Below are 27,812 nucleotides of genomic sequence, written 5' to 3'. Positions count from 1 at the left end.
TCAAGTTCAATGGGGTTACAGACTGTCGATTGCTCGCTACAGAGGGCGCTGAGAATTTGTTATAATTGACAGGTTGTGATATTTAGTCTATGGTATCGAAGGTAGAGAGAATCTCCATACACCAAAAAGTGTCCGTCAAATTTAAATAGGTGGCGCTACAATACCTAGAATACTTGAAAAAAAAATCAAATCATAGACAGCGCACTTCACTCCGTCAATAACGCCTAGGTTCTTATCTACTCTAGCGCTACTCTGGAGAGATTTGGAACTATTATTTATAGCTGACAGCTGGACACATTTGCAACAGTTCTGCCTATGGAGATTGTATTCTTTACCTCTACCTTTCATAGTCTATGGTTTATATTTTCTTGGTATTTTTGTCGTGTCAGAATATGATTAAAATTGCAATAACAAAGCAGCATATTTTGATGGATTTTATTTGCCCCGAGATACTTCTCAACTCCACAAGATCTTGGGGATTCTCCAGAAACATCGTAACTTAAAATTTGAATTCAAATTATCACCTGTCGCTCAGAACAATTTCACTTACAGCGCCATCTGTGTTAATCTACGCATATTTAACCTCAGTAGGTATGAAGGGTATGGCGAGCGTATAGCGAAGCGTTCGGCGTGCTTGTCGTCAAGGTTTTGCATTTTTTTTTTAGAGTTCCGTGCTAAAAATGTACATAAGGACCCTGGTACGACTCTGTCCGTCCGTCTGTCACATTGTAGCCATAGCCTCCTAAGGCCTAGCCACACAAATGAAACTCCAGTAATTTGCCACTGAAAGGGTGTAGCAGGATAGCCTAGGAAAAACTGCCCCCAGCGATTTTGGGCCGAAACTGTAATCAAACGATGCCTTTTGGGGAGGTTATACTCTGCACAAAGTTTCATCCCTCTGTTACCCCCTGGGGGTGAAAAACACCCGATTAACCCCAAAACTGTTTTAATTATTTTTTCCTAAACTATGAAAGTGACGAATTTGAAATTTTGTACAAATATTAATAAGACTAAAAGCTATGTGCTAAAAAAATATTAACCCCCTAACCATTTAAATTCTTGTAAAAAAAACAAAAATAAAAAAAGAATCACCCTGTATATCAAGTTTGGCTCATGGTACACACACCATTTTTTTTTTCAAAGATGAACCAGTTTATATTCTACATTATACAAAAGTTTCATGGACCTACTCCAGAAGTAACATTGCGAAATTAAAATAAACGTACTATTTCGTAGCCACTAATCATTATACTCATATCATGCTTAATACGCAACGTCTCGTCGGACCCGAAAACAAAATAACTAAAAAAAACCGGCCAAGAGCATGTCGGGCCACGCTCAGTGTAGGGTTCCGTAGTTACTCTTCCGTCACAATTTAACCAAGGGATGAAACGGTACCTTTCACGCGAGTTAAACAAATAGGCAAATTTGCACAATCAGTACCTAATTAAAGTCTTTTTACTATGAAGGGGAAACTTTTTGCGATAACTCAAAAACAGCTAAACTGATCATGTCCGCTATAGTTTTCATTTAATGTCTTTCTTAAGCTCTACTTCCACGATTTTTTTCATATTTTTTGGACCTATGGTTCAAAAGTTAGAGGGGGGGGGACACATTTTTTTTTTCTTTCGGAGCGATTATCTCCGAATATATTCACTTTATCAAAAAATGTTTGTTGAAGACCCCTATTAGTTTTGAAATACCTTTCCAACGATACCCCACACTGTAGGATCGAAGCAAAAAAAAAATTTACCCCCACTTTACGTGTAGGGGTGAATTTTTGGGGTACCCTCAAAAAAATTAAATTTTTATATTTTATTGTACGACTTTGTCGGCTTTATTGATTTATATATCCATGCCGAATTTCAGCTTTCTAGCAGTAACGACCACGGAGCAAAGTCTCGGACAGACAGACAGACGGACATGGTGAAACTATAAGGGTTCCTAGTTGACTACGGAACCCTAAAAATGTTTTTATAAATACAAATGAGTTTGATTCATACTTCTTTATCCCCACCTTTTTCAAATCGGGCACGAGCAGCGGTCCGATCGCAAGCCATTGTTTATTAATAATGCAAGGCTCTTAGTGGGAGTTCAATGAATAGTACGCACCAAAGAGCCAATACATATTAATTTCGCAATGTTCCTTCTGGAGTAGGTCCATGAAACTTTTGTATAATGTAGAATATAAACTGGTTCATTTTTGAAAAAAAAAATGGTGTGTGTACCATGAGCCAAACTTGATATACAGGGTGATTCTTTTTTTATTTTTGTTTTTTTTACAAGAATTTAAATGGTTAGGGGGTTAATATTTTTTTAGCACATAGCTTTTAGTCTTATTAATATTTGTACAAAATTTCAAATTCGTCACTTTCATAGTTTAGGAAAAAATAATTAAAACAGTTTTGGGGTTAATCGGGTGTTTTTCACCCCCAGGGGGTAACAGAGGGATGAAACTTTGTGCAGAGTATAACCTCCCCAAAAGGCATCGTTTGATTACAGTTTCGGCCCAAAATCGCTGGGGGCAGTTTTTCCTAGGCTATCCTGCTACACCCTTTGAACCTACAGCGTAGGAAATAGAGTTGATTTTGCTTTGTCTGTAAACGGAAATAAACAAAACAAATTCGACTGTTCCAATTGAATGTGATTTAAATTTCATCAAACTGAATAAGTCCTATAGGTAGGACCTTGGGCCTTAGGAGGATAGATGCTGCGCCAGGCCGCTCACTTTTCATTCACTCAGTTCTGGCACTAACCCGAAGGCCACGGGCATAGTCGTTAGATTTGTAGCTGGCCCCCAACGGCTTATCCTTTGTCTATAGTTAACTAAAATGGCGCGTGCCACTACCTGCAAAAAAGGGCCCGGTCACTTTAACCGATTATTTAATTACAACTCCTATGGTAATTGAAATAAGATTCAAAATGAATAAATGGAAAAATAATTTGCGATTTCTTGTGTGGTCCCTATACGGTTACTGAGTGCCGGCGAGTCGAACGCTACCGATCCAGTCTAAAATGTGTCCTCGATATGCGTAACAAAGGCGCGTTATCGGAGAGCACACTTACACTGGTTTTTTGAGCGCTGGACTAGCCCGCGCTCAGGTGCCAATTATAATTATACGACCCTTTTTTTTGCTCGGTTTTAGTTAACAATAGACAAAAGATTAGCCGCTTCGGGCCAGCTTCAAATCGAACGACTATACATTTTTTTTAACCAAGGGGGTTAACGCGCGTGCCGTGATCCGTGGTTCACTGGTAAAGTTGCTTTATTTAAGTGCACGGTTAAGGGAACCTGATGACGGTTGTGCCTAGGGCCTCGTCGCTGCACGCGTGTGCTAGGGCAGCCTCGAAGTCCTCTGGTAAGTATACCTGAAAATACAAAGGTAAAGAACCCCATTTTTTAAAACTACAAGTTAAAATGTTATAGGTGTGAAAAACGGTGGAAGCGCTGGTGGTGTATCTGTAAGAGCGTGCGACTTGCAATCCGGAGATCGCGAGTTCAAACCTCGGCTCTTTCAGAACTTATGTATGAAATATCATTTTTTTTTTAATATCACAAATAGTATGGTACATTTTAAACTTGTGTTAGGTTTGCCAAACTTACGTTTAACGGCGAAATGAGGCACTCATTTTCAACGTTAGTACCTTAATCTAAATGATATGATTAACTTATAATACTAAGGTTAATACATATTTATATCATATTAACACAGTATAAGTTGTTGTAGTATATTTACCTATCCTATTTATTTATTCAGTCATGCGTTGTACCTATTAGCAACTTCTTAATTTTTGATTTAAAGATCACTCTACTACTGATAACTCATTAAAATATTCGCGGTGTGATAAAGCTGCGTGTCCTTTTACCATAGTAGTTGCTAGCGGTTGGCTCCACGTATTTACGACGCTGTAACCCTCTTGGCGCTCGGGTATATACTCGCGGAGTTTTAAATTTGGGATTATTAAATTGCTCAGCTGCTATTAAGTACTTAACTTTATCATGCACTGGCAGGATGTTCAATTTCTTAAATAAGAGTCGTTTCTACAGTTTGCTTTAGTTTTTTATCAATTATATTTTTTAATAGCCGTAGTTGTAAGTTTAATATTTTGTCCAAATAAGTTTTGAAGGTGCGTCCATAAGCTATTAAACCGTATCCAATTACAGCATCTGCCAGCGCATGGTATAACATTCGTAATATTTTATTATTAACTATATTTTATAAACTAATAATTTTACACAGTATAGATCTTAATCTATTACATACAGAATCTTTGATATTTACGACTCGTTTTCGGTGAAGGAGAACATCGTGAGGAAACCGGACTAATCCCAATAAGGCCTAGTTTACCCTCTAGGTTGGAAGGTCAGATGGCTTTCGTAAAAACGTAAAAACTAGTGCCTACGCCAATTCTTGGGATTAGTTGCCAAGCGGACCCCAGGCTCCCATGAGCCGTGTCAAAATACCGGGACAACGCGAGGAAGAAAACAAGCTTTTAACACTGACTGTACTTTTCTTTCCACAGACAAATAATACTCATCGAGACAACTCTAACAATTTCAAACGCAATTAGGTTGCATTGTTTTATCACAGAGGCGAGGAAGATGAAACATACAATAGTACATTACGATACAAGTGCGAAAAATAGGAAATTCGAAACGAGTGGCGATAAATTAAAACACGACCGAAGGGAGTGTTTTAAATCGACACGAGTTGCGAATTACCTATTCGCACATGTATCGTACAGCGTTTTACAGTACATATGGCCCTTTAAATGTTCGACACAGTAACGTAATATGCTACTTCTCGCACTAGTGCTATAAAGTAGCCCCATATGTACTGTAAATGAACATTATAAACACACAAACATAAAGTGACGTGTGAAAACCAGTTATTGTAACACATTTTTCATTATACTTAACGCGAAGTCTGCAGTATATTCACTCACCTTATCCAGTACAGGGCGCAGTGTGCCCTCATTCACCAGTGAAGCCAGAGAGGTCAGACCATCGGCTAGCCTTTGCTTCTCTTCCAGCCAGTCCGTGTGGGTCCCACAGCCGAGCACCCACTGCCAAACATATTTCATATTAAAACTTGACAATCTCACGTTTTAAAAACCGAATATTGTTATATGACAACATGATTACTTAATATTAAAATATGCCCCATTGTCGGCTAAACGGTTGAATTATGTATCATGAATGTGTTGGTGTCTTGAACGTTATGTAACCGGTAAAACATTTTTTACTTAGCTAAGAAATTTGATTATATTTTAAAATGTCGTGAAAATTAAGATGTTTAGGGCCTGTTTCACAATGTCTAATTAAAGTATTGGATAGGTAATTAACAAATAGATTAACTGGCATATAAAACTTTTTGCAGAACTTAGTACTTGATCTACCAGTTATGCTCATTTGAAGATTGTGAAACGCCAACGATGACTATTCGTCAGATAAGTGGCAAGTAGCTTATTCAGGACTTTTTAATTTATTTATTTAATATTTGATTCAGGCAACAAGGCCCATATTACAAATACCTTACAGACCAACATACATATACATTTTATAAAATTACAACTAAACACTATTTAGGCGACAAAACGGCGTGGCTCCGTTGAATCGGCTGCTCTTGTGTCGGATTCGGCAGTTTGCCCCGGAACCTCCGAAACACGACACCCTTCGGCCAGAAGTCGGCGCATTCGATGGTCCCCTGCAGCGGTCGCGGCACGCGCACAACAAAAGAGTTGAAATGCACGTAGTGGCGCGATCGAAGCTGGAACACCCTTAGCGTGTAGCCGGTCTTCTGGTGTACATACTCCACCACTTCAGCAGCCGTGGCGGTGTGATGCAAGCGCGATACGTAGAGCGCCTTACTCGGTGTAGCAATCCGCAAGCCAGAATTAGCCGGTTCGGCGGTACCACACTGAGTCTTACGAGGCTTTGCTTGGACATTGCGAAACAGGCCCTTACAAGAGGGGATGAACTTAAATTCTTACCTATAATGTCGTGTTATTACCACCATACTCTCCAAAGAGCAATAATATATGTATTCTCAAACATACTCCGAAATGTATGCGTTAATGTCACGAAATGAAGACATGAAATTGCTCATTTATAGCTCCCTTCATTACTTCTTGACCTAGGCCAAGAAGTAATGTAGGGAGTTAGTATGAACCGTACATTATTGTCCGCTGCTCTAACTTTTTAAATTCACTCACAAATTAGACTGACAAAGGAAATCTTACATACAGCCAACTACCACTCACTCTGTAAGCATACTTGCGACATAAAAAAAAATGGTACTAAATTTATAAGTGCTCGAATAGCTTTTTCAAATGTCAAGTTTAAACGTATGTACTTGCTTGATTGAATGATTATTTAGTAGTTATTTTAATTATAATATTTTCTTACATTGTTTGAGAAAAGCACTATACAATCCTTCGCGGGAACAGGGATAGCATGACTCGCTTTTACCGCAATCTCGTCCTGCAATCCCTTACTTCACGGCCTCTGCAGTAATGTACTAATTTCTAACTTACCCTCAACACTCTGAAAGTATAGAAGGACGCGGCGAACATGACCGACAAGGGGATGGGCAGCCGGTCCGTGATCAGAGGAGTGGGGCGGAGCTCCACTACGGCGTCGCGCGCAGCTGTAGCTCTGAAACAAATAGTTGTTTCTGTCACGCGAGGTAGAATTCATAGAGGAATGAACAGGATGGCAATATCGCTGTTTTCAAGTTCGTGAAAGTACCCTCTACATTCGTGTGTAAACCGGTCATGGCGTGAAGTAATCGCGCGTGCGTAGAGTGAGATTATTTCGTAAGAACACAAAGATGGTGCTGAGCGACACTTACTTGAGCGCAGCTCTAGCGGTCTTTTTAATCATCTCGATAATTATTCCACCTAGAGACCCTCCACATTCGTGTGTAAATCGCGGCGCGAAGTAATCGCGCTTGCGTAGAGTGACATTATTTCGTAAGAACACAAAGATGGTGCTGAGCGACACTTACTTGAGCGCAGTTCTAGCCCCCTTATTAATCATCTCAAAAATTACTCCACCTAAAGACCCTCACATTCATGCGTAAATCGCGAGTGCGTGAATGAGATTGTGGTGCTCAAGACTCACTTGAGCGCAGCGACGCCCACGGCGCCGTGCTGTGGTTGTTGGCGTCTAGCTCCACGTATTTATACTATGTAGTGTTGTGTTCCTGCCGGTGAGTAAGGTTGCCAGAGCTCAACGAGGGGCGGGAGGGGGTTAGGGTCGGCAACGCGCATGTAACTCGTCTGGAGTTGCAGGCGTACATAGGCTACGGATACTGCTTACCATCAGGCGGGCCGTATGCTTGTTTGCCACCGACGTAGTATAAAAAAAAAAGAAAACAAAGATGGCGGTGGTCTGTACTCACTTGAGCGCCGCCCGGGCGGGCGCGCAGCCCGCGGCGGGCGCGCCGGCGCCGCCGCACGCCAGCACGCCGTCCCACGGGCCCGCGCGCCCGCCGTGCTGCGCCAGCGCCGCCCACGGCGCCGTGCTGTGGTTGTTGGCGTCTAGCTCCACGTATTCATGTGCTCCTGCGACAATAAATACGTAGCTCATATACGTCTATCAAATTTGCAATGTGCATGTCCTATCATTGCTTTTCAATGTTCTATTTAATCCTGCTTCGCCACCTTACCTTTCCGAAAGGTTTAGTTATTTAGCTGCTGGTAGTGTTCATCGCCTTCGATCAAGCACCAATCTTTTACTCAAGATTCCTTCCGATACGACGCGCACATACAAGAAATCCTTTACTGTCCATGCCGTCAAGTTATGGAACGAGATTCCGGTGTCCGTGAGGCAATCCCAATCTGTAGCATCACTCAAGGAGAAGCTTAAAAAATTGTGGCTTTCCGATACTTTGGTTACGACTTCCTAGTTCTATTGAGTACTTCTACTTTTTTAATTTCCTTTACTTTTCTGGTTCGAATTCATATTTATTTATATTATACATTGAATATTTATTTATTTTTATTTATATATATATGTATGCATTATTTTATGGTTATTTTTCTATCTATGTATATTTGTATCAATGTGTATTCAAAACGTGCATTTCATTAATTTCAGTGATTGTACACTTTTGTTTGTGTTTGTCATTCATTCACCGTTACTTCTGTTTTACTCATTTCCTCAAAGGTTAACTGGAAGAGATCCCATACAGGGATAAGTTCGCCTTTGTTGTATTTAATTTACTCTGTAACTGTGTTTTTATTTCTATGTACAATAAAGTATATACATACATACGTCTATCAAATTTAGAATTCGTTTGTCATTAGGCGGGACCACACAGCGAGCATACGCGCGAGGCGATTTCCTCGCGCACAATGTAGACTGGGGCGAGGAAAATGCGTGGACCCGCCTATTTTCATATACAACATCGACATCTGATCAACATCTGACAAAAATAGGCTTTTGTAGTACATGTGCTATAGTATTTTATGCAACAGTTGTATAAGAAGGGTCAAAAAAGGCGAGTGGCGTGAGTTACAATGTGAGCCGGAGCCGAAGGCGTAGGCGAACATTGTAAATGAATACGCCACGAGAATTTTTTGACCTACTTATACAACGTTGCATACAATATTTTTCCTACGAGTCAACAAAAATAAATCTTAATTTAGGTAAACAAATTACAGCAAAAGTATATAGCCAAGACGCGCGAGCATACCTTGTTACGCGCCCGGCCCGCCCCGGGCCGCGGCCGGCCGGTCGGCGACACCTCCTCGTAACTCATGAGGCCCTGGTACTTGCTACTTGCTAAATTAATTTTTTGGACAGTTTTTTCTCAATTTTGGCCACCGTAGCCTACGGAGACTAACAAGCAACGCTAAGCGGTCTTCGTGGTCTATGGGTGTTGCTATATTACCGGTGTCACATGCGTGTTTCTGACTTATGAAGTAATTATTTTTACTATGCAACCAAATGAATATTTTGTAAGTTGGCATCAATGCACTTAGTTTAAAACTGTATTCGTTTTGGTTTTGTTAGGTTGGTAGCCATTAATCGCAGTAACATTATAGCTTATAAAAGCACAAGAGCTTTTATGAGGAATAGACAATATAGACTTTTCTTGAAATCTTTTATGTATGTTCTTATATTCGTGTTAATGAATGCATAAATGACAGATAACAGTAGAGGAGTAGGAAAAAGTCAAAAAGACACAATTCCCTCCATTGTATTAGACCGAACTATCCCCTAATGATTCTGCTCTTAGTACAATTTAGTAAACTACACGCGAAACGGAAAGAGAGCGAGGAGTGAGACTGACAGCAAAGCGATCCGAGTGATCCGACCGAACTAACGCCGAGCGCGTGCGATGAAAACCGAACGGCTCTCGGCTAATATGGGAGAGACATCACATAGCCGTCAGTCCGTTGCAGCTCACGGGAGTAAGCGAGACAGCAAATTTAGAATTGTACTATTTTACAAAACGTCCGCAAAAACGGTTCCGTTACATTATTATGCTCAGGTGTACTGCTGTACTAAAAGGCCTTACTAGTAAATTTGTGAGATTGTCCTAACTAGTTAGGAGCGATCTTTTCAGTAACCGAGCGCGCTCAACTCTAATGAAAAAAAAAAAAACGCGATTTCGGGGTTGGTCCCATAATAAAAGTAGCTCAATGTAACCAGTAGAATGGAGGCCTAAATTTAAAGCCCCTTGATGAGAGACTCCCTGTATGAGCATCGCCAGTGATTACCACCACCATCGAAATATGAACTCTATGCAATAAAAATAAAATCACTAATAGCTCACCCAAGATTCCTAAAGTATACCTTGCCCGTTCCGGAGCCAGTACTATTATAATTTTTTTTTAATTGTAGGGACATTCTGACACAAATTGCCTAAATCCCACGGTAAGCCAAGAAGACTTGTGTTGTGGGTACTCAGACAACGATATATATCATATACAAATACTTAAATACATAGAAAACATCCATGACTCAGGAACAAATATCTGTGCTCATCACACAAATTAATACCCTTACCGAGATGCGAACCCAGGACCATCGGTTTCATGGGCAGGAGAGACTATACGTCTTTAAAAAAAATTAATCTGTTTATTTCATACCAAAATAATAAATAAATAAATAAAATAAATAAATAAATATTATAGGACATTATTACACAAATTGACTAAGTCCCACAGTAAGCTCAATAAGGCTTGTGTTGAGGGTACTTAGACAACGATATATATAATATATAAATATTTATAAATACTTAAATACATAGAAAACACCCATGGCTCAGGAAAAAATATCCATGCTCATCACACGAATAAATGCCCTTACCAGGATTTGAACCCGGGACCATCAGCTTCGTAGGCAGGGTCACTATCCACTAGGCCAAACTGGTCGTCAAAACATGCATTATTCTAGCTTAACTACTAATCTTAAATTAAATAGATTTTTTTGAGTTAAGGAGTCTAGGCGTGTAGAATCTCTATTGTATTGTAGTAATTATTTATTTTAAGATTAACATAATGTAATGTTTACCCAGGTATTGGCTGTTGTATTTATAAATGTTGTTATGTATTTTCATGTCACTATATGATGTTACTATAAATGTTGTATTGACTTGTAAAAGAGCCCTTGAGGCCTACTTGCAGAATAAAATGTTGAATTCTGAATTTTTTGAGTTACCCACTAGGCCAGACCGGTCGTCGAAATATGAACCATAACTCAATACAATAAAGTTCCCATTAGCTTACCTAAATTCTGTAAAGCGTTCCTAGCTCTCCTTGGGGCTAGAACAGAGACGTGTGCGCCTCGAGCAGTCAGTAGTTGTATTAACGCGCAGCCCTCGCCGCTCGCCGCGCCGCAGATCACCATGCTGAGGGAAACTGAACTTTAGTGGGTTGTAAATAAGGTCCAATATCGCAATTAACCACCATAAAGATTTTGAAACAGGAGCTCGCATTGCTATTTCGCTAAATATAACGTGCTAGTCAATTAGTACAATTGTGCTGTGCCAATACCAATGGGGCGATACTCCTCCTTTCGGCTTTTTTCGGCTCCGTTCGGCTCAGCATTGCTCCGAGCAATTATTAGGGTTGGCAAAACTTGACGTTAACATAATGACTTGAATTTTTACAACCCTATATGGCCGAAAGGGATAGTGCCATACATTAGAAAGGGACAACATAATTCATCCCTGAATCACAATTTATTGCACAAACGTAACTCAGACCCAGGTATGTCCTTAAACTACATCCAAAAGAGAGGTATGGGCATTGTGAATGTCATCTCGCTTTGTGTGGTAGGGCACAGCACAGCGGATGTCATTCCAGATCTAGAGCAGAGCCCAACTGGGGTAGGTCCTCCAGGTAACGGAAAACCGCAGCCAAATAAAATAAAAACATAAACAATTATGCACAAATGGCGGATTTAATGCCGAAAGGCATTCTCTACCAATCAACCAGGGTTATTCCCACTAGTTACCACCAAGTTGTTACTAGTGGTAACTACTGGGAATTTTATTCCCACCTTTTACCACTGGTAACTACTGGGAAAAAAATCCCACTAGTTATCACCAACTCGGTTTGGTGGTAACTACTGGGATTTTTTTTCCCAGAAGTTACCACCAACATTTTGTTAGAGTTCAATACTAATAAAAACAGTAGAAATAGTAAAGTATAAATAAAGAGTGCTTTAAAAGCGATTAATTCTACTTAATTAATTATTGATTAAAGCACTACCCTATATTTAGACTGTTTTTATTAGTATTGAACGCTAACCAAATTTTGGTGGTAACTACTGAGAAACAAAAATCCCACCTTACCAGTGGTAACTACTTGGACAAAAATTCCCAGTAGTTACCACTGGTAACAACTTGGTGGTAACTAGTGGGAATAACCATCAACCATAAGGCCAAACAGAAACACCAAAAGATGGTGCAGGGAAAAACATACAAGAAAATTGACAAACACACTGTCCCTACTTGCCTACCGTTTCCCCTTACATTCCGAGGTACAGCGCAGCCGCTCCAGGGCGCGCAGGGCGAGGCCTCCGGCCCAGGGCAGCGAGGCCGCCGCGTCCGCTGCGAGGCCGTGAGGCCGCTTGCTCACTCGAGTACTGAAACAAGTTAAATATTAATTTAACGTTAAATCCATAAAAATAGTCTCAACTTCAGCAAAGCAGACTTTGATCCTTATTTTTTCACTGATATGTGTTAAATTAAATATCAAGAAGTGGCGCCATCTTATCGGGCAACGGCTAAAGGTTGTAGCAGCATCGTTTCGAGCGATCAAATGGTCAATTTTGGTCAAACAAGGAATTTGAAATAGAGGTGGATTGTCAAAGAAAACTTTGTAGCGACGTAAATTTACTGCCGTCTTTCGACACATAATTAAAACTTTTAGAACGCCGAAAGTTTTCTTTGACAACACACCTCCATTTCAAATTCTCTATGCTACAGATTACTTTAAAAAAAAAACTGCTTTGTAATTAGCAAACAGATAGTTCACTGCCACTTTTTACTGAACCACTCCTTATTACATAATACAGATATTTCGCCATTGCTCACCTGCGTATCGTAAGTAATTCGGTGGCTGCGCCCCCGCTCCATTCGCTGACGCAGCCCCAAACTTCGTCGCCCAGCTCCAAGTGGCCCACGCCGTACCCCACGTCCAGTACCACTCCTGAAATACCACTTCACTATAACCACTACTGAACTGAGGATGCCCTGTGCACCTCCGGGGCGCCCTAGGACTTAGGACTATAAGCACTACTGACATCGTTTTCTATATATATGAGGGGTAAAATAAACAGTTATTACGTGGACGTTTGTAGTCGTATTTTTAAGAGGAAAGGGGACGGCCGCTTCTACATACAAACGTAGTTCCAATTTTCCTCTAAGGATATTGACACTATGGAAAATATCTTTACGTACCTAATTTGATGTAGGTTAACCATAGCTATGCCCTTTCCTTTGATTTTTTTTCGATTTTTGATTTTTATTTATTTATTTATTGTTCGGAGAACCAACAGCTATAAATTGCACAATAGTTATATATATAAATAACAAAGAGCCAATTATAGGTTCCCACCGGTAGCAACAGGTTAACAGATAATTGGTGGTTAGCATTACATTTTTTTTTACAACGTGTTACCACTAATATTTTTAAATATTAATACTTATTATATTATATGCTGAACAAAGAAACCAAAACTTATCAGTAAAATTAATACGTTAATCGATACAATAATATGCCAACGCATACGACTCGGTCACTCAAGTAATTTGTCTGTTAGAATCCGTCGATTTTTATAAGCATTAGCAGAAAAAAAAAACAAATTCCATAGGTACATATTTTTAAACTCTCTTAACTCTTATAATAAGAGTCGAAAATCTAAAAAAAATACATCAAATCGTGTGAAAGTATGTTCAATAAAATGTATAACAACAGATGAATAAACTTCATTAACGCACAAAGCAGAATTAGTGCCGGCCTGTCTAAACTAAGGCAATTAAGTAGATTTTGTAACGAGTTGTAAAAAAAAAAGCACGCTAAATCCGCTTCAGCTTGCCGCTTGCGCAATGGTAAATTGGACGACCAGTCCCTGCCAGGACACGAGATAATATATAAATCTAACAACTGGACCGCTGGTGGCCTAGCGGTAAGAGCGTGCGACTTTCAATCCGGAGGTCACGGGTTCAAGCCCCGGCTCGTACTAATGACTTTTTCGGAACTTATAGACGGAATATCATTTAATACTTATCAGTCGTTTTTCGGTAAAGGAAAACATCGTGAGAAAACCAGACTAATCCCAATAAGGCCTAGTTAACCCACTGGGTTGGAAGGTCAGATGGCAGTCGCTTTTGTAACGAGTGCCTCCGTCAATTCTTGGTATTAATTGGGTTAATCAACTTTTTTTGTTTTGTTATCCTGTCCCGTTGTCCAAGGGACAACAGTGGCACAGTTTGTTTGAAGAGACGTTGTATGCCGTTCTATTATCATGCTTAGTAGGGGGCCCATTATGGACATTGGTTATAACGACCACAAAAACGCAAGTTTGATACATTTAAGTACCATAAAATCCGTATTTCACTGAACTTTTGTCCCCTGGACAACTAATCGTAACCATGGCAACGAGTGATGCTAAAAAGTTGATTCTCCCAATTGTCAAGCGGACCCCAGGCTCCCATGAGCCGTGGCAAAAAGCTGGGGCAAACGCGAGGAGGAAAGACACGAACCTGCGAACCCGCGGCCGACGACGGGCTGGGCGCGGCCGCAGAGCGCGCGCAGCCCGGCGCCGCGGCCGCGCAGGGCGGCGCGGTCGCTCGGGCACACGCTGAACGCTTGCACGCGGACCAACACCTCGCCCGCGCCCGCCGCTGTCCACAACACCAATTTACATCAGACTTGCTCGAAAAAGATCTTTTCGTCACACTTTCTCGAAAAAGATCTTATTTCATGCAGGTGTGCTGAAGCTGTATTATGTCACTTATTCATACAAACCAAGTAGCATAAATGAGTTTTACTTTTAAAATACTGACGTTTATAATTTAATTTTTTTATGTTTAAGATAATTTAATTTGATTAATTTAACAGCCGTTTAAAATATTTTTACATAATTTTCAATCGTGGCTGAATGCCGAATAGGTCTGTGCCTTCGATGCCTCGCCTGTCAAGAAATTACAAAATAGCGGACGAATGTTTGATATGTCACCGTATTTAAGAATTATTTCGCTTAAAATTTAGTTTTTTCTTCGCAAGTGTGATGAAAAACATTGTGTGTAACTCCGGGGGTAAGAATATTGCAAACTCGGGTCTTTAATTCCCTCCAACCTGCGACTGTCGGGAATTACCACCCTCGTATTCAAAATTTCACTTACCCCCCCTCGTTGCACAATCTACTATATTTCATGCAAGTACGAGTATACTGAAGGGCAAAGGCATGTATTGTTCCCGCGGGAGTTATGGATTGTGAAAAAGGCATAACTACCGAGGGAGCTATAGCTTTTTTTAAAATTGTGTCACTAATTCATACGAACTAAGTAGGTGTCAGTGTTGGTCGAACGTTATTTAGAATTGACCATTAACCATTACAAATTGAACCGTAAACCGTAACAGACGCTTACAGTCACTCCAAATTTCACTTAACCCTCGTTCCACAATGTACTATTGTCATGCAGTGGGTACTTCTTCTTATCACAATCCTCATAGTGTCCAGAAAGACACTAATACTACTACTAGAAGAGATAATTTTTTATACTACGTCGGTGGCAAACAAGCATACGGCCTGCCTGATGGTAAGCAGTCTCCGTAGCCTATGTACACCTGCAACTCCAGAGGAGTTACATGCGCGTTGCCGACCCTAACCCCACCCCCCTCGTTGAGCTCTGGCAACCTTACTCACCGGCAGGAACACAACACTATGAGTAGGGTCAAATTATGACGATAATCGTCATCTATATAAAAAATTGGAGTTTTCTACCCGTCTAGATCACGTATAAAAACACCTGAACATTTGTCTACGAAACAGATATAAATATTTTTCATTTTTAGTGAGCCTGTATGCAACTAGAATCACATCCTCGGCGAGTTCATACTCGCTCTGATCAATGGATCTTCGTGTATCCGCAGACAAATCGCGTCAAACGCAACACGAACTTTCGTAATAGTCCTATCATTACACACTAACGCGTGATGAGGTAAATAAACACAGGTTACTAGTCCCTTACCCGGCGCTGTGGCATCCTCAACGAGAATGACGCTCTGGTCGTTCTGCGCGTGTAATGCGCGCGCATGTGGCCCGCTGGGCACGTGGGTCCCGCAGCGGAGCCCCACGGCCAGCCCGCAGCCGCCGCCCAACGCTAGGCCGCAAGCGAATATCACCATACTGCGACGCCATACTGGAAATAAAAGTACAGGTTAGACAATGCTTTGGTACTTTTGAAATTATGATGGATGCCTAAATGCATTTTTTTTTATACTACGTTATTATTTTTTATACAGAGGAGTTACATGCGCGTTGCCGACCCTAACCCCGTCCCCCTCGTTGAGCTCTGGCAACCTTACTCACCGGCAGGAACACAACACTATGAGTAGGGTCAAGTGTTATTTGGCTGCGGTTTTCTGTAAGGTGGAGGTACTTCCCCAGTTGGGCTCTGCTCTAGATCTGGAATGACATCTGCTGTGCTGTGCCCTACCACACAAGGCGAGATAACATTCACATTGCCCATACCTCTCTTTTGGACGTAGTTTAAGGACATTCCCGGGTCTATACTGCAGGATTGTAACATATGATTTTTGGAACACTTACCCCAGTATTTTATAAAATAATGGATGGATTGTTTACCCAATTATGAGACATACGTCGATCTTAAAACAGAGCCACAAGCATGCAGAAATAACAACACTCTCGTCCATAATATCAGCTATGGTTAATAATAGCTTAGAAACTTTGGCACCATACCAGGACCAGGGTACATACCTCGATCTTTAAACAGCGGCAAAAGCTCCTCATACAGCAGAACAGGAGAAAGGGGAAGTAAGCCCTCTGATACGCTGGGCCGCGTTTCGTTTATTAACTCGTAGAAACATTAACTACATAGAAGTGCTGGTGGCCTAGCGGTGTAGCGTGCGACTTGCAATCCGGAGGTGAATGGTGCTTGGTGCTTTTCGGTGAAGGAAAACATCGTGAGGAAACCGGACTAATCCCAAAAAGACCTAGTTTACCCTCTGGGTTGAAAGGTCAGATGGCAGTCGATTTCGTATAAACTAGTGCCTCCGCCAAATCTTGGGATTAGTTGTCAAGCGGACCCCAAGCTCCCATGAGCTGTGGCAAAATGCCGGGACAACGCCAGGAAGAAGAAGAATTAACTACATACCTCGATCTGTAAACAGCGCCACCAACTCCTCATAAAGAAGAACAGGAGAAAGAGGGGGTGTGCCATCTCTGATCCGCTGCGCCGCGTCTCTCGTCCAGGCCGCGATGCGGTCCCGGCCCTCCGCTATCAGCTCGTGGTGCCAGATGTCGTTGAACGCTTCGCGGATCTGAGAACCAGGATACCATTAGGGGATACTAGCAATAAGCAGAGCTTTGTAGGGGCTCACGAAGTTTTTCTATCATTTTTGAGGCAGTTATTAGGGTTCCGTACCTAAAGGGTAAAACGGGACCCTATTACTAAGACTCCGCTGTCCGTTCGTCCGTCCGTCTGTCACCAGGCTGTATCTCATGAACCGTGATAGTTGAAATTTACACAGATGATGTATTTCTGTTGCCGCTATAACAACAAATACTAAAAAACAGAATAAAATAAATATTTTAGGGGCCTCCCATACAACGGTACGGAACCCTTGCTCGCGTATCTTAGCCATATACTTTTGCTTTGTTTACCTAAATTAAGATTTTTTTTTTGACTCGCAGAAAAAGTATTGTATGCAACGTTGTATAAGTAGGTCAAAAAAGGCGAATGGCGTGAGTTACAATGTGAGCCGGAGCCGAAAGCGTAGGTGAACATTGTAAAGGAATACGCCACGAGCACACCCTTCTTATACAACGGTTGCATAAAATACTATAAAGAGGGTTGTGTAATTATCTATAATATAGTGTACCTTGTTAAGGACATCAACGGTGTGGTTGACAGCATCCTCGACCCGGGACCGGCCAGTACCCGCTGCTGTTTTTGCTGCTTCCTGTTAATGTGTAAAGTGCAACATTTATCCGTCTCAAATATACATATATGGATATGAGAAAGAGCAGCTTACTCTACACAACTTGGAAGCCATCACCAACAAACTGGAATTCCAGTTTGGTGAGCAATATAGTTGTAAGACAATTTTTTAGTACTTATTTATTTATTAACCTTTATTGCACAAAAGAAAACCTTACAGTACTTAATGCCAGAGCAGAGTGATTGTGGGCGGTGCCAGTGGGGCGACACTCTTCCTTTCGGACATTCTCGGCTCCGTTCGGCTCAGCATTGCTCCAAGCAATCATTAGGGTTGGCACAACTTGACGTCCCTTTGCGTGCACGACCACAGATAAGATAATGACTTGAATTTTGACAACCCTTAATAGCCAAAACTCGGTTGAGTGATGAGCTGGCTGACTTTACGGGATTAACATGGAACAGGCAGGCTACTGACAAACGGAATTGGAATAAGATGGGGGAGGCCTTTTCCCAACAATGGGATTCTTTGTAATACCTTTGTATTACTAGGCTAAATATATAAAAATAGCCGAAAGGGATAGCGCCATACATTAGAAAGGAATAGCATGATTCGTCCCTGAATCTCTGTCAAACTTTTGTTTTATAGGAAGTGTCATTTCTGTATGGTAGATAATATATATTATATATATATATATATATATATATATATATATAAATAACGACAAAACATATAGAAAATACTTCATGATAAAAAAAAAACAAGGAAAGCAGGTTATCTGTAAGGTTCACTGAGTTTTTTTATGTGTATGTAACAGCAAAAGTAATACACATACTACACAATAATTCATTCTTACAGTTGATATGGAACTAAAGAACAATAATTAACAATAGTAAACATATACGGCTTATAGAATTAAATGGCAGTGTCCAAAGAGAAAAATTGCTTCGAAATAGCAGAAAGTAACCTTTCCCCTTTGGATATTACTGATAAAGCAAAAACGCTTTCCAGATAGATTTTCATAGAAGGTGGGTCACTGTTGCTATATCTATTGCACATGCATAATTATACAGGCTGACCTTAGCCATTGGACAAACCCTGAAATCCCACGTAGGGTTAGTTCTCAGAAATGCTCTGACGTTAATATTTTTTTTATTAGAAATTAGAACAAAAGATAAAAAAAAATTTTTTATCGAACAAAAGTTATTTGCAATAATCGACGACAAAAAAATTAATTTAATTTATTTTTGTAATCATTTATTATGTTTGTAGCTGCTAAGTTTGTTATTTAATCTATTTTTAGTTTTTTTTTTGTAATGTGTCTTATGGGTTGGTGTACCTGAAATATTTTTTTTTTTTTTTTTTAAAAAGGTGTGTTAATCTTTGGCAGTGTTTTTGACAATTTGTTCGAAATATTATATAATGATGACATTTTTCAAAAGTCATTGAATTTCATTTTTCTGAAGCTTATTAGTGTCATAAATAAAAAAGATAATCAAAAAGGTCGAAGAAGGTTCCATACTATTCTTTGAGGATATTATCTTAGGAGCTACTAACACATACAGGCTGCTCCAAAGTAAAAAAAATGGTAATTTGTTAATTTCTTCGAAACAGCTCCACCCGTTGTTATGATACTTTGTACACTGGTTCTAAATACCCTAATGCATATGTACATTTCGGCTTTGTCCAATGGCTAGGGACACACTGTATTTCTGTCCCGCCCATGATGCGGGTTATCAATGTCACTGGGCGAGTTTGACAGCAATATAAATTATGGGCATGCAATAGGGAGTATCACTGCAATGTTCTGCCTCCAAAGTGCAGCACTAGCTCCTATCGTAAACTATATATATATCTATCGTAAACTATAGACTAACTTATACATACTGTGCCTTAAACTGCCTGCCGGGAAACGCGAAAATCGAAATTTAGTCTGCCTCTTAATCGATTGAATATGCAAGAGTGATAGGGAGGTTATATAATGAAATTTCCGATTCTTTGGTTTCGCTCTACACCTCTCTCAAATTGTGATGGATTGTGGTAGTGGCACCCCTTACACAGAGCTTTGAGTAATATTCCCTATTGAGATAGCAACAGGTGGGTCAATGTATGGAAATCTATCTGGAAAGTGACTCTCCTTTTTTAGAAATAACTTATTTCCATAACAACAATGCAGGCCCAGCAACAGCTTTGGCCATGGTTTCAGGGTTCTGATTAGAGAATGTTATCTTATCTAAACTGTTGTGAGTTAAAAAAAAAACAATGTGTTGCACTCCGGGAGTGCAGGCAGAAGTGAAAACTTGAATATTAATGTTGTGAATTTGATATTTTGGAATGGTTAGGGAATAATTTTGCAGGAATTGTTTTAATTATCAGTACTATCATTTATGTGGCAAAATACAATATTCATTTATTGCTCTATCATACACAAACATGACAATTTATATTACATTAAAAATTGAACACTTAAGACTGATTACAATTATTTAACATTAAAAAGTTTATCTTATAAAAATCAACTTCCATCCATAATTTCAATGACTCTTACACCATCATCATTACTAGAACCATCATGGAGTTTTTCAATTAAGTCACGTGTCCGTCTTACGAATTTTCAATCTGTCGAATCTGTCGGTCATGTGACCTGTCGCAAGTTTAACATTTTTTCCCCATCACAAAAAGTGCACAGTGCTGCTAAAGAAGTTCTCACTTCAAAAACTGGATCTTAGTTAAACACAATTCAATTCAAATTCCAATAGTTGCGATTCCACACTTAAAAAATATTATAGGTTAAAAGATGTAATTCATTCATCATGTCAATTTCATTTTGATAACAACTATATTTTAAGTATTTTCAGAAAGTTAAAGAACCCAGAATTACCATAGAATAATTTATTCTATCAGATCTATAATATACATCTAATATGAAACATATCTTTAGCGTTTGATACAGGTAATTAAGTATTATATAAGTTCAGGGTCATTCATCCGCGAAAATGAGAGCAAAGTCATTTGAGAGTCAAAATATACAATAGTTTTCACTAGAATAACACACCACTGACCCATTTCACATATTCCAAACAAACAAACAAATTTCAAAACATCAAAACTTCCGGGAAAATAGGAAGCAGTAAGAATCACTTACGTGTAAAGCACCGATCTTTTCTCCAGCTTTCAGCTTCAGCTCGTCCATAATACGGCACCACGAGATGATGGAGGGTCTGTTTAAACCAGACGACAGTTAAAATGCACATCCAAACATCAACCTTTGGACTAAAATCGGCCTAAATAACTGCACACCCAAAATAGATCGTCATTGACAAAACTAAGGCTACTAAATTAGTAATAATATAGAAAATTTGGTCAAAATATTTTTTTATACGTATTTCGACATATTACAACTCACAAATTAGATTAATTCATGACTAAAATATTCTATTTCCTTTACCTTAAACAAACATAACCCCCACCGTGTTTTCCTTTTCGTGTTTTTGACAGCTGATTATTTGACAGGCATGTAACGTTTACGTACACTGTTCAAGACAATATGAAAAACGCTGACATTTCTAGATTTTAATTTATTTCCAACAATAAATACAACTTGTTTTTAGGGCTTGCAATATCATAAAAATATACCGGGAAATTTCAATTAGTGGTGGTCGATCGTAAGCTCAGGCAGATCGTAATGTTCCTGTGTAATGTTTTGACGATAGTCACATCAAACCAATAATTAGGCAGGGCAGGTTTGTTAGGTTGCTTCAATGCCTGAAGGGCAAACTGTCCAGAAATAGGATGGCTCGCCGTCAAGTTAGGGATCGAGACAAACATTTTCACGTTTCACGATATGCTTAGGAATTTCAATTTGCCTGATCATATGATCGGCCGCCCATATCTACATAAATGAACTTGTGAAAATATAGCAATTAACAATAAAAGACGTTATGTAAATCGTATTGTAACATATATTTCAAACAGTGATACACAAACTTGATCTATATCACTTCCTCAACTCATTTTCAACCTCCTCAATACTCTTACCTCTGGTCTCGGGCATGAGTACCAGAACAACAACAATGCCGAGGAGGTTCATCCCCGCGCAGATGTAAAAGTATGTATGCATGCCGAGGGCCAGCGTGATAGGGGCGAAGGTCGCTAGCTGTGTGAAGCACATGAACCACGCCTGGGCTGTGACCACGCCCATAAGTTTAGCTCGGATCTGAAATGGGATAAAGGCACAGTCATGCAGCTGTAGGTACGTAGAGATAATTGTTCCCAAAGCATAGAAGTTTATTTGCAGGCGGGTAAACTATTTCTGCAGCTGGCACAGTCATTGGCAGAATCATCAACACCTTGATGGAGCCATAACACGAAAAATTGATTGATTGATTGAAACAAATGGGCAAACGAGTACAATACTTAGTCACTCGATAGGGGATCCGGACGTGTGGATGTAATTGTTGGTTAACTTAACAGTCCGTCACTTCTCACCTGGATGTTAAACATCTCCGACATGATGATGTACGGTCCGGGCAGAACTCCTACTGCATACACGAACATAGACAAGGTGATGGCCAGCAGAGGCAACCAGCCCGATACGCTCTCCTTTGGTAGGAGCATTACTGTTGCCAAGCTGCTTAACGACAGCACTGACACCGCGTATGAGAACAGGAGAATTATCTGGTGGAATAAACAAATCCATTATCCCTACTAATATTTTAAATCCGAAAGTAAGTCGGCCTGTCTGTTTCCCCTTCATGCTTAAAACATTGAACTGATATAGATGAAATTCGGTGAGGAGATAGTTTGAGGCCACATCATTAATTATCACCCTCATCATATTTCCTCGCAGACGAAGTCTGCCTGTAAAAATAACTACTCTATAAATAAACTGTTGGATTAGAAGTTAGGGCGCTTACCTGTCCCTTGCTTCTATTAGCCTTTGCACCCTGATATTGGTACCTACTCACCAATATGTGTTTCCGGAACCCCCTTTCATTCTCATATATACTGCATGCCAGTGAGCACGCGGTACTATTTATATTTTGGGAGAAACAACCTTGCACGTAAATGTTCGGCGCATATTCGTCCACAGGTCAGCTGCAAGGTAAGTAAGTGTGCGTTCTCAGTGGCAAGCGGTACAGTGTTGCGTCAAATGTCTAAGGAGGTATTTGAGCAATATGCACTGAGGTCACTCAAATATGTATGTTTGCATTAGTTTACCGTGGACGCAGTGTTGGACGCCTCTGGTCACTGCCACTCGAGTGTCCGGTTGTATACCTACTTAATGCACCCTTTATTTTAAAGTCAGGCGTTCTTGGCATGACATGACTTCAGAGCACTATCCAAAGGAAATCCTGTGTAATGTAAGTAAGGTACTTATTCTATAGAGTTACCTTCCTTCCAACTCGTTCCATAATGCACACAGACACAACTGAGCCCATCATCATAATGGTAGGGAAGCTCAGCGTCTGCAGCTCAGCGTTCATATTTGCCACAGATGACACGATGTTGGCGCCGTAGGTCACCAAAGCAAAGTTTCCACTCAACGCCTGTACGGCAATCACGAGCGCGGAGATCAGGTAGGCCTTACGCCATGCTTTGTCTTTTACTGGAAATAGTTGATAAAGGGTGTATAGTGACCCAGTTGAAGGCACAAGACCGGCCCTCAGAAGAGGGTCAAGGAACAGAAGCTTATGGAGAAAACTGGCCTTCACATGGACATGTCAGATGTCCACAAGTGACCTACTATACAGCATTGAAGCAATAACTAGAAAAATGCAGGAGTTTCTCTCGAATTACTTTCATAGACAAAATTTTGTAGAAGTGATAGTAGATATAGGATGGAATTTTCAGTTTTCTGGTAGAAGTAAAGGACCTCTACTTAATAACCGGAGATATGATTAAAATTTACAGTCAAGTCGTTAGAAATGTGTTTACGAAAGTAGCGGTTAAAACGCTCCAAAAATGTAGGTACTTACAAATAACTACCAACGATAGGTTAGGAAGGGTCTTGTAATATTCGTCCTGCTTCCTCATGCATTCGAGTTCACTTTGCAGGGATGGATCGTGAACGGGTAGCCCTCTGAGGCATGATAAGTTTTCGGCTGCCTCCTGTAAGTATTTCACAAATCCGCATCCTTACATGTGCACCTTTACAACATATCGTGTCTGGTTCTACTGAACGAGATGAAGCGAGGTGACATAGAGTTGCTAGTTAGCTACGCATATGAGCTTAATGCATGGTCATGAAGGTACTTTATACATCACTTTGCAATGTTATACTTATTATGATAGGTAATGGGAGTGTAGGTACGTGAGAGGTAGTACATTACGTTTTGTGAGCGATAGCTACGTCGAATTAGGTATTGTTTGAAGTTATAGTGTGGGCATCTCGGAGTACCAACGAAGAAAAAAGAATAATACTTCCGTCAGAAGACTAGCACATAACTTACATCGAAACGGCCAATCTTAACCAGGTACCCAGGAGACTCTGGACACTTCAGCATAAAAAATAACGTGAGGACTGGTATCCCGGTCACAACATACAGCACCGTGTAGTAGTCCAGGTAAGCTCCTAACGCATACATCGTCAATATTCCTGGAAAGCAATAAGAAGTTGTGTATAAAGTTAAGTTAATATCATTTGTACCTACTTAACATTCTTCGAGCTACATGAGCTTTGCTGAAAATCTGCGACGTTAATCTTAGAGCCAATAAATCAATAAACGTTATGTAAGGACACTGGAAAATGAAGATGAAAAGCCAAAACAAACTGTCAAGATACTGTCGTTACCTAGATTGAGAAAGAAGATCAGCATAGAACCCATGCGACCTCTAATGTTATCTTGAGCGATCTCCTTATTGTACATGGGCACAGCACTGAAGCAGCCGGCAGCGGCAAGCCCATAGCATATCCTAGCTATGATTAAGTATGTCAAGTTTGTGGCAAACAGTTTCAGAAGCCAGCATCCCTGAAATGAAAAGGAATGAGTTAAACTCATTTCAATACAGATCAAAAGGGCGGAGATTTATGGTTTCTATCAGTGAACAAAACAGTTTTGATTTCGTCTACTATATTCTATGAAATGTTGCTTTTCAATATCATTATCCTCTACAAGTGACAGAATCTTTTGACTGTATTTGTTGGATTAATCCACCAGAGATTCACTCGTGAACTCTTGTAATACTCCTAAAACTGCTAATACTTAAGCATTTATTCGGCCTGATGTCGATGGCTTGGCTAAAAAATTATGGAACCAAAACTCGCTTTCTGGTGTTCTTAAAAATATTAAATATACCGTTCATAAGCGATACTGGTGGAATTCGTGCCTCAATTTCTCATGAAACTGACGTAAACAGGATTTTATTAAGGTACTGGTACGACAACACTCGTCTTATATAATTTGCAGCGTAGTCATACGCTAAGTAAACAAAGATAAATGGGGCCCTTTAAAACAAGCAGTACTTACGAATTGCGGCACAGCCATGAGCAATATGCTTTTTTTTCTTCCAATCCTGTCCGCGAGGAAGGCAAAGAGCGGAACAGTGAAGGCGGCAGTTATGGGCATGAGGCTGGCGACCCAGCCTAGCATGGAGTCCGACAGCGGAGCGCCTGTCGGTGAGGACCAGGACTGCAGGACCTTGGCGGAGGGTGACAGCCAGCCCGCCTGCAGCCCGTAAGTGAAGAGAGTCGAGTTTGCTGGAAGAACTCTTGATGTGAAACACTTAACTGTTATTTATTATTTAGTGCAAATCCTGTTCGAAAGAAGAAAGAAGGAAAGAGGAGTGTTGAATCTCTGATAGAAGTAGTTCCAGGTTTTTTTTATAAAAACAATAATAAATCGAATATATAACTGAATATTAATAATCAATAGGTAGCTTCTAAAAGAACCTACATTAAGGCTGCGTTTTTACCAGAGTTGTGCAAGGATGCGTAGCCAGGGATGTGTTTATTATGAACCAATAGAATAACTTCATTAGTCTATCCTCGCTCAGCGCAGCTCTAGTGGACAATTCAATATTCTATTGGTTATGTCCTTACCAGAAACCAGGATCTCATGCTTCGTAAGCAGCACTACTAAGCCACAGCCGTTCACAAATACATCTCTCGCTACACCTCCTCGCACTCACTGATGAAAAAGCAACCTTATGCCTGGATAATATACATTTATAATCGATTCTACTCTTCATGACTAAACAGCAAACAACTATTTACCAACGACACCAGAAATCCATTGCATATAAGTGTGTCCTTTCCTCTTTTCGTTTTCTATTTTCTTTTCCATATCCATTTCTTTAAAATTATATAAAATATCTAAAAATCACTGACAACGAACTCAATCTGTGTTACTTAACTAAAAGTCTAAAGGTAATATTGAAAGGTATATTATGATACGTAAGAATACAATAAGCAGCTTGTTTTCTGATGTAACACAGTGGAAACATTGATATATTTAGAAACGCAGACTGATTACCTATTTGCAGAAGCTCTATAAAGACGAGAGTAATGAGATAATGTTTTGTATAGGATGTCCCATAAATACCTAGCGTCTATTCACTAGAAATTTAATTTTATGCAAAATATTTCTTATAATATTGCATGCGCTAGGTAACTATAATTATTGTACGTCGCAAGACATGTTACACAGAACAAAAATTGTTTAAAACATCTGTATTCATTACCTGTAATGCACAATATATAATAGTACATTGTGCAACGAGGGGGGTAGTGAAATTTTGGATACGAGGGTGATGGTAATTCCCGACAGCCGCAAGCTAGAGGGAATTAAAGACTCGAGTTTGCAATATTCTTAAATCGAAGAGAAAACTAAATTTTAAGCGAAATAATTCTTAAATACGGTGACATATCAAAGATTCGTCCGCCATTTTGTAATTTCCTGGCAGATAAGGCATCGGGGACGAAATAGGCCTTTGTCCTTCAACACACCTGCATAAAATAAGATCTTTTTCGATCAAGTGTGATGAAAATAAATGATTCTAAATGCTACAGTTAACTATGTATGGGCCAGGGCCACTTGCACCATCCAGTGTTAGCCACTTAAGGATGACTTCTCGTTAGACCGGCCCGGGGCCGGGCTGGGCGTCCGACACTTCGTTTTCTATAGAAAGCATCACGTGATCACCGATCACCCGTCATAGAAAACACGAGTGTCGGAATAGGATTACAAAATCTTTTTCCTACTCCTCTACTGTTATCTGTCATTTATGCATTCATTAACACGAATATAAGAACATACATAAAAGATTTCAAGAAAAGTCTATATTGTCTATTCCTCATAAAAGCTCTTGTGCTTTTATAAGCTATAACGTTACTACGATTAATGGCTACCAACCTAACAAAACCAAAACGAATACAGTTTTAAACTAAGTGCATTGCTGCCAACTTACAAAATATTCATTTGGTTGCATAGTAAAAATAATTACTTCATAAGTCAGAAACACGCATGTGACACCCGTAATATAGCAACACCCATAGACTACGAAGACCGCTTAGCGTTGCTTGTTAGTCTCCGTAGGCTACGGTGGCCAAAATTGAGAAAAAACTGTCCAAAAAATTAATTTAGCAAGTAGCAAGTACCAGGGCCTCATGAGTTACGAGGAGGTGTCGCCGACCGGCCGGCCGCGGCCCGGTGCGGGCCGGGCGCGTAACAAGGTATGCTCGCGCGTCTTGGCTATATACTTTTGCTGTAATTGGTTTACCTAAATTAAGATTTATTTTTGTTGACTCGTAGGAAAAATATTGTATGCAACGTTGTATAAGTAGGTCAAAAAATTCTCGTGGCGTATTCCTTTACAATGTGTAACTCACGCCACTCGCCTTTTTTGACCCTTCTTATACAACTGTTGCATAAAATACTATTGCCAGTGGGAATAAATAATTATTCATTCATAAAATCATAACTCCAAAGAATCGAAACTACAGGTTTTAAGAGGGCGGCTAACGCAATATTGCAGTTTTTATATTGAATTTTTACACGTTCAAAAAAATCACGGGCAAATGCCGTGAAAAAAATCACTCGGAAACTAGACTATCTACTCGTATATTTCCGAGGGCATATAAGCAAAACGGTCTAAGTTTAAAGTTGTCTCGATAGAAATAAGTCTCTGTCAAAAATTTCATTTTTGGTACAAGCTTTTAT

General features: G+C 40.0%; 2 protein-coding genes across 3 annotated transcripts; both read right to left on the bottom strand.

The window, feature by feature from the left end:
* Nucleotides 1-318: 318 nt before the first annotated feature.
* On the bottom strand, nt 319-21,170 carry LOC133529935 (reticulon-4-interacting protein 1, mitochondrial-like). Of its 2 annotated transcripts, XM_061867718.1 has the most exons (13): nt 21,101-21,170; nt 20,798-20,873; nt 17,596-17,676; nt 16,869-17,034; nt 15,720-15,890; nt 14,229-14,369; nt 12,558-12,672; nt 11,981-12,106; nt 10,744-10,865; nt 7,407-7,569; nt 6,538-6,658; nt 4,948-5,067; nt 319-3,369 (listed from the first exon to the last, which is right to left on the bottom strand). In XM_061867718.1, the coding sequence occupies exons 2-13, from the start codon at nt 20,843-20,845 to the stop codon at nt 3,283-3,285; spliced, it is 1,461 nt and encodes a 486-aa protein (XP_061723702.1). In that variant the 5' UTR covers nt 20,846-20,873; nt 21,101-21,170; the 3' UTR covers nt 319-3,282. The 2 variants fall into 2 exon arrangements, with proteins under 2 accessions (XP_061723702.1, XP_061723703.1); XM_061867719.1 differs by lacking the exon at nt 14,229-14,369.
* A 421-nt stretch (nt 21,171-21,591) lies between these two features.
* Nucleotides 21,592-26,166, bottom strand: LOC133529936 (facilitated trehalose transporter Tret1-like). Its single transcript, XM_061867720.1, has 8 exons — nt 25,868-26,166; nt 25,122-25,351; nt 24,446-24,623; nt 24,105-24,250; nt 23,631-23,763; nt 23,046-23,260; nt 22,141-22,329; nt 21,592-21,868 (listed from the first exon to the last, which is right to left on the bottom strand). The coding sequence occupies exons 1-8, from the start codon at nt 25,941-25,943 to the stop codon at nt 21,650-21,652; spliced, it is 1,386 nt and encodes a 461-aa protein (XP_061723704.1). The 5' UTR covers nt 25,944-26,166; the 3' UTR covers nt 21,592-21,649.
* Nucleotides 26,167-27,812: the final 1,646 nt, after the last annotated feature.

Source organism: Cydia pomonella, chromosome 22 (assembly GCF_033807575.1).
Source record: "Cydia pomonella isolate Wapato2018A chromosome 22, ilCydPomo1, whole genome shotgun sequence".
NCBI lineage: Eukaryota > Metazoa > Arthropoda > Insecta > Lepidoptera > Tortricidae > Cydia > Cydia pomonella.
This window is presented reverse-complemented; position numbering and strand designations above follow the sequence as displayed.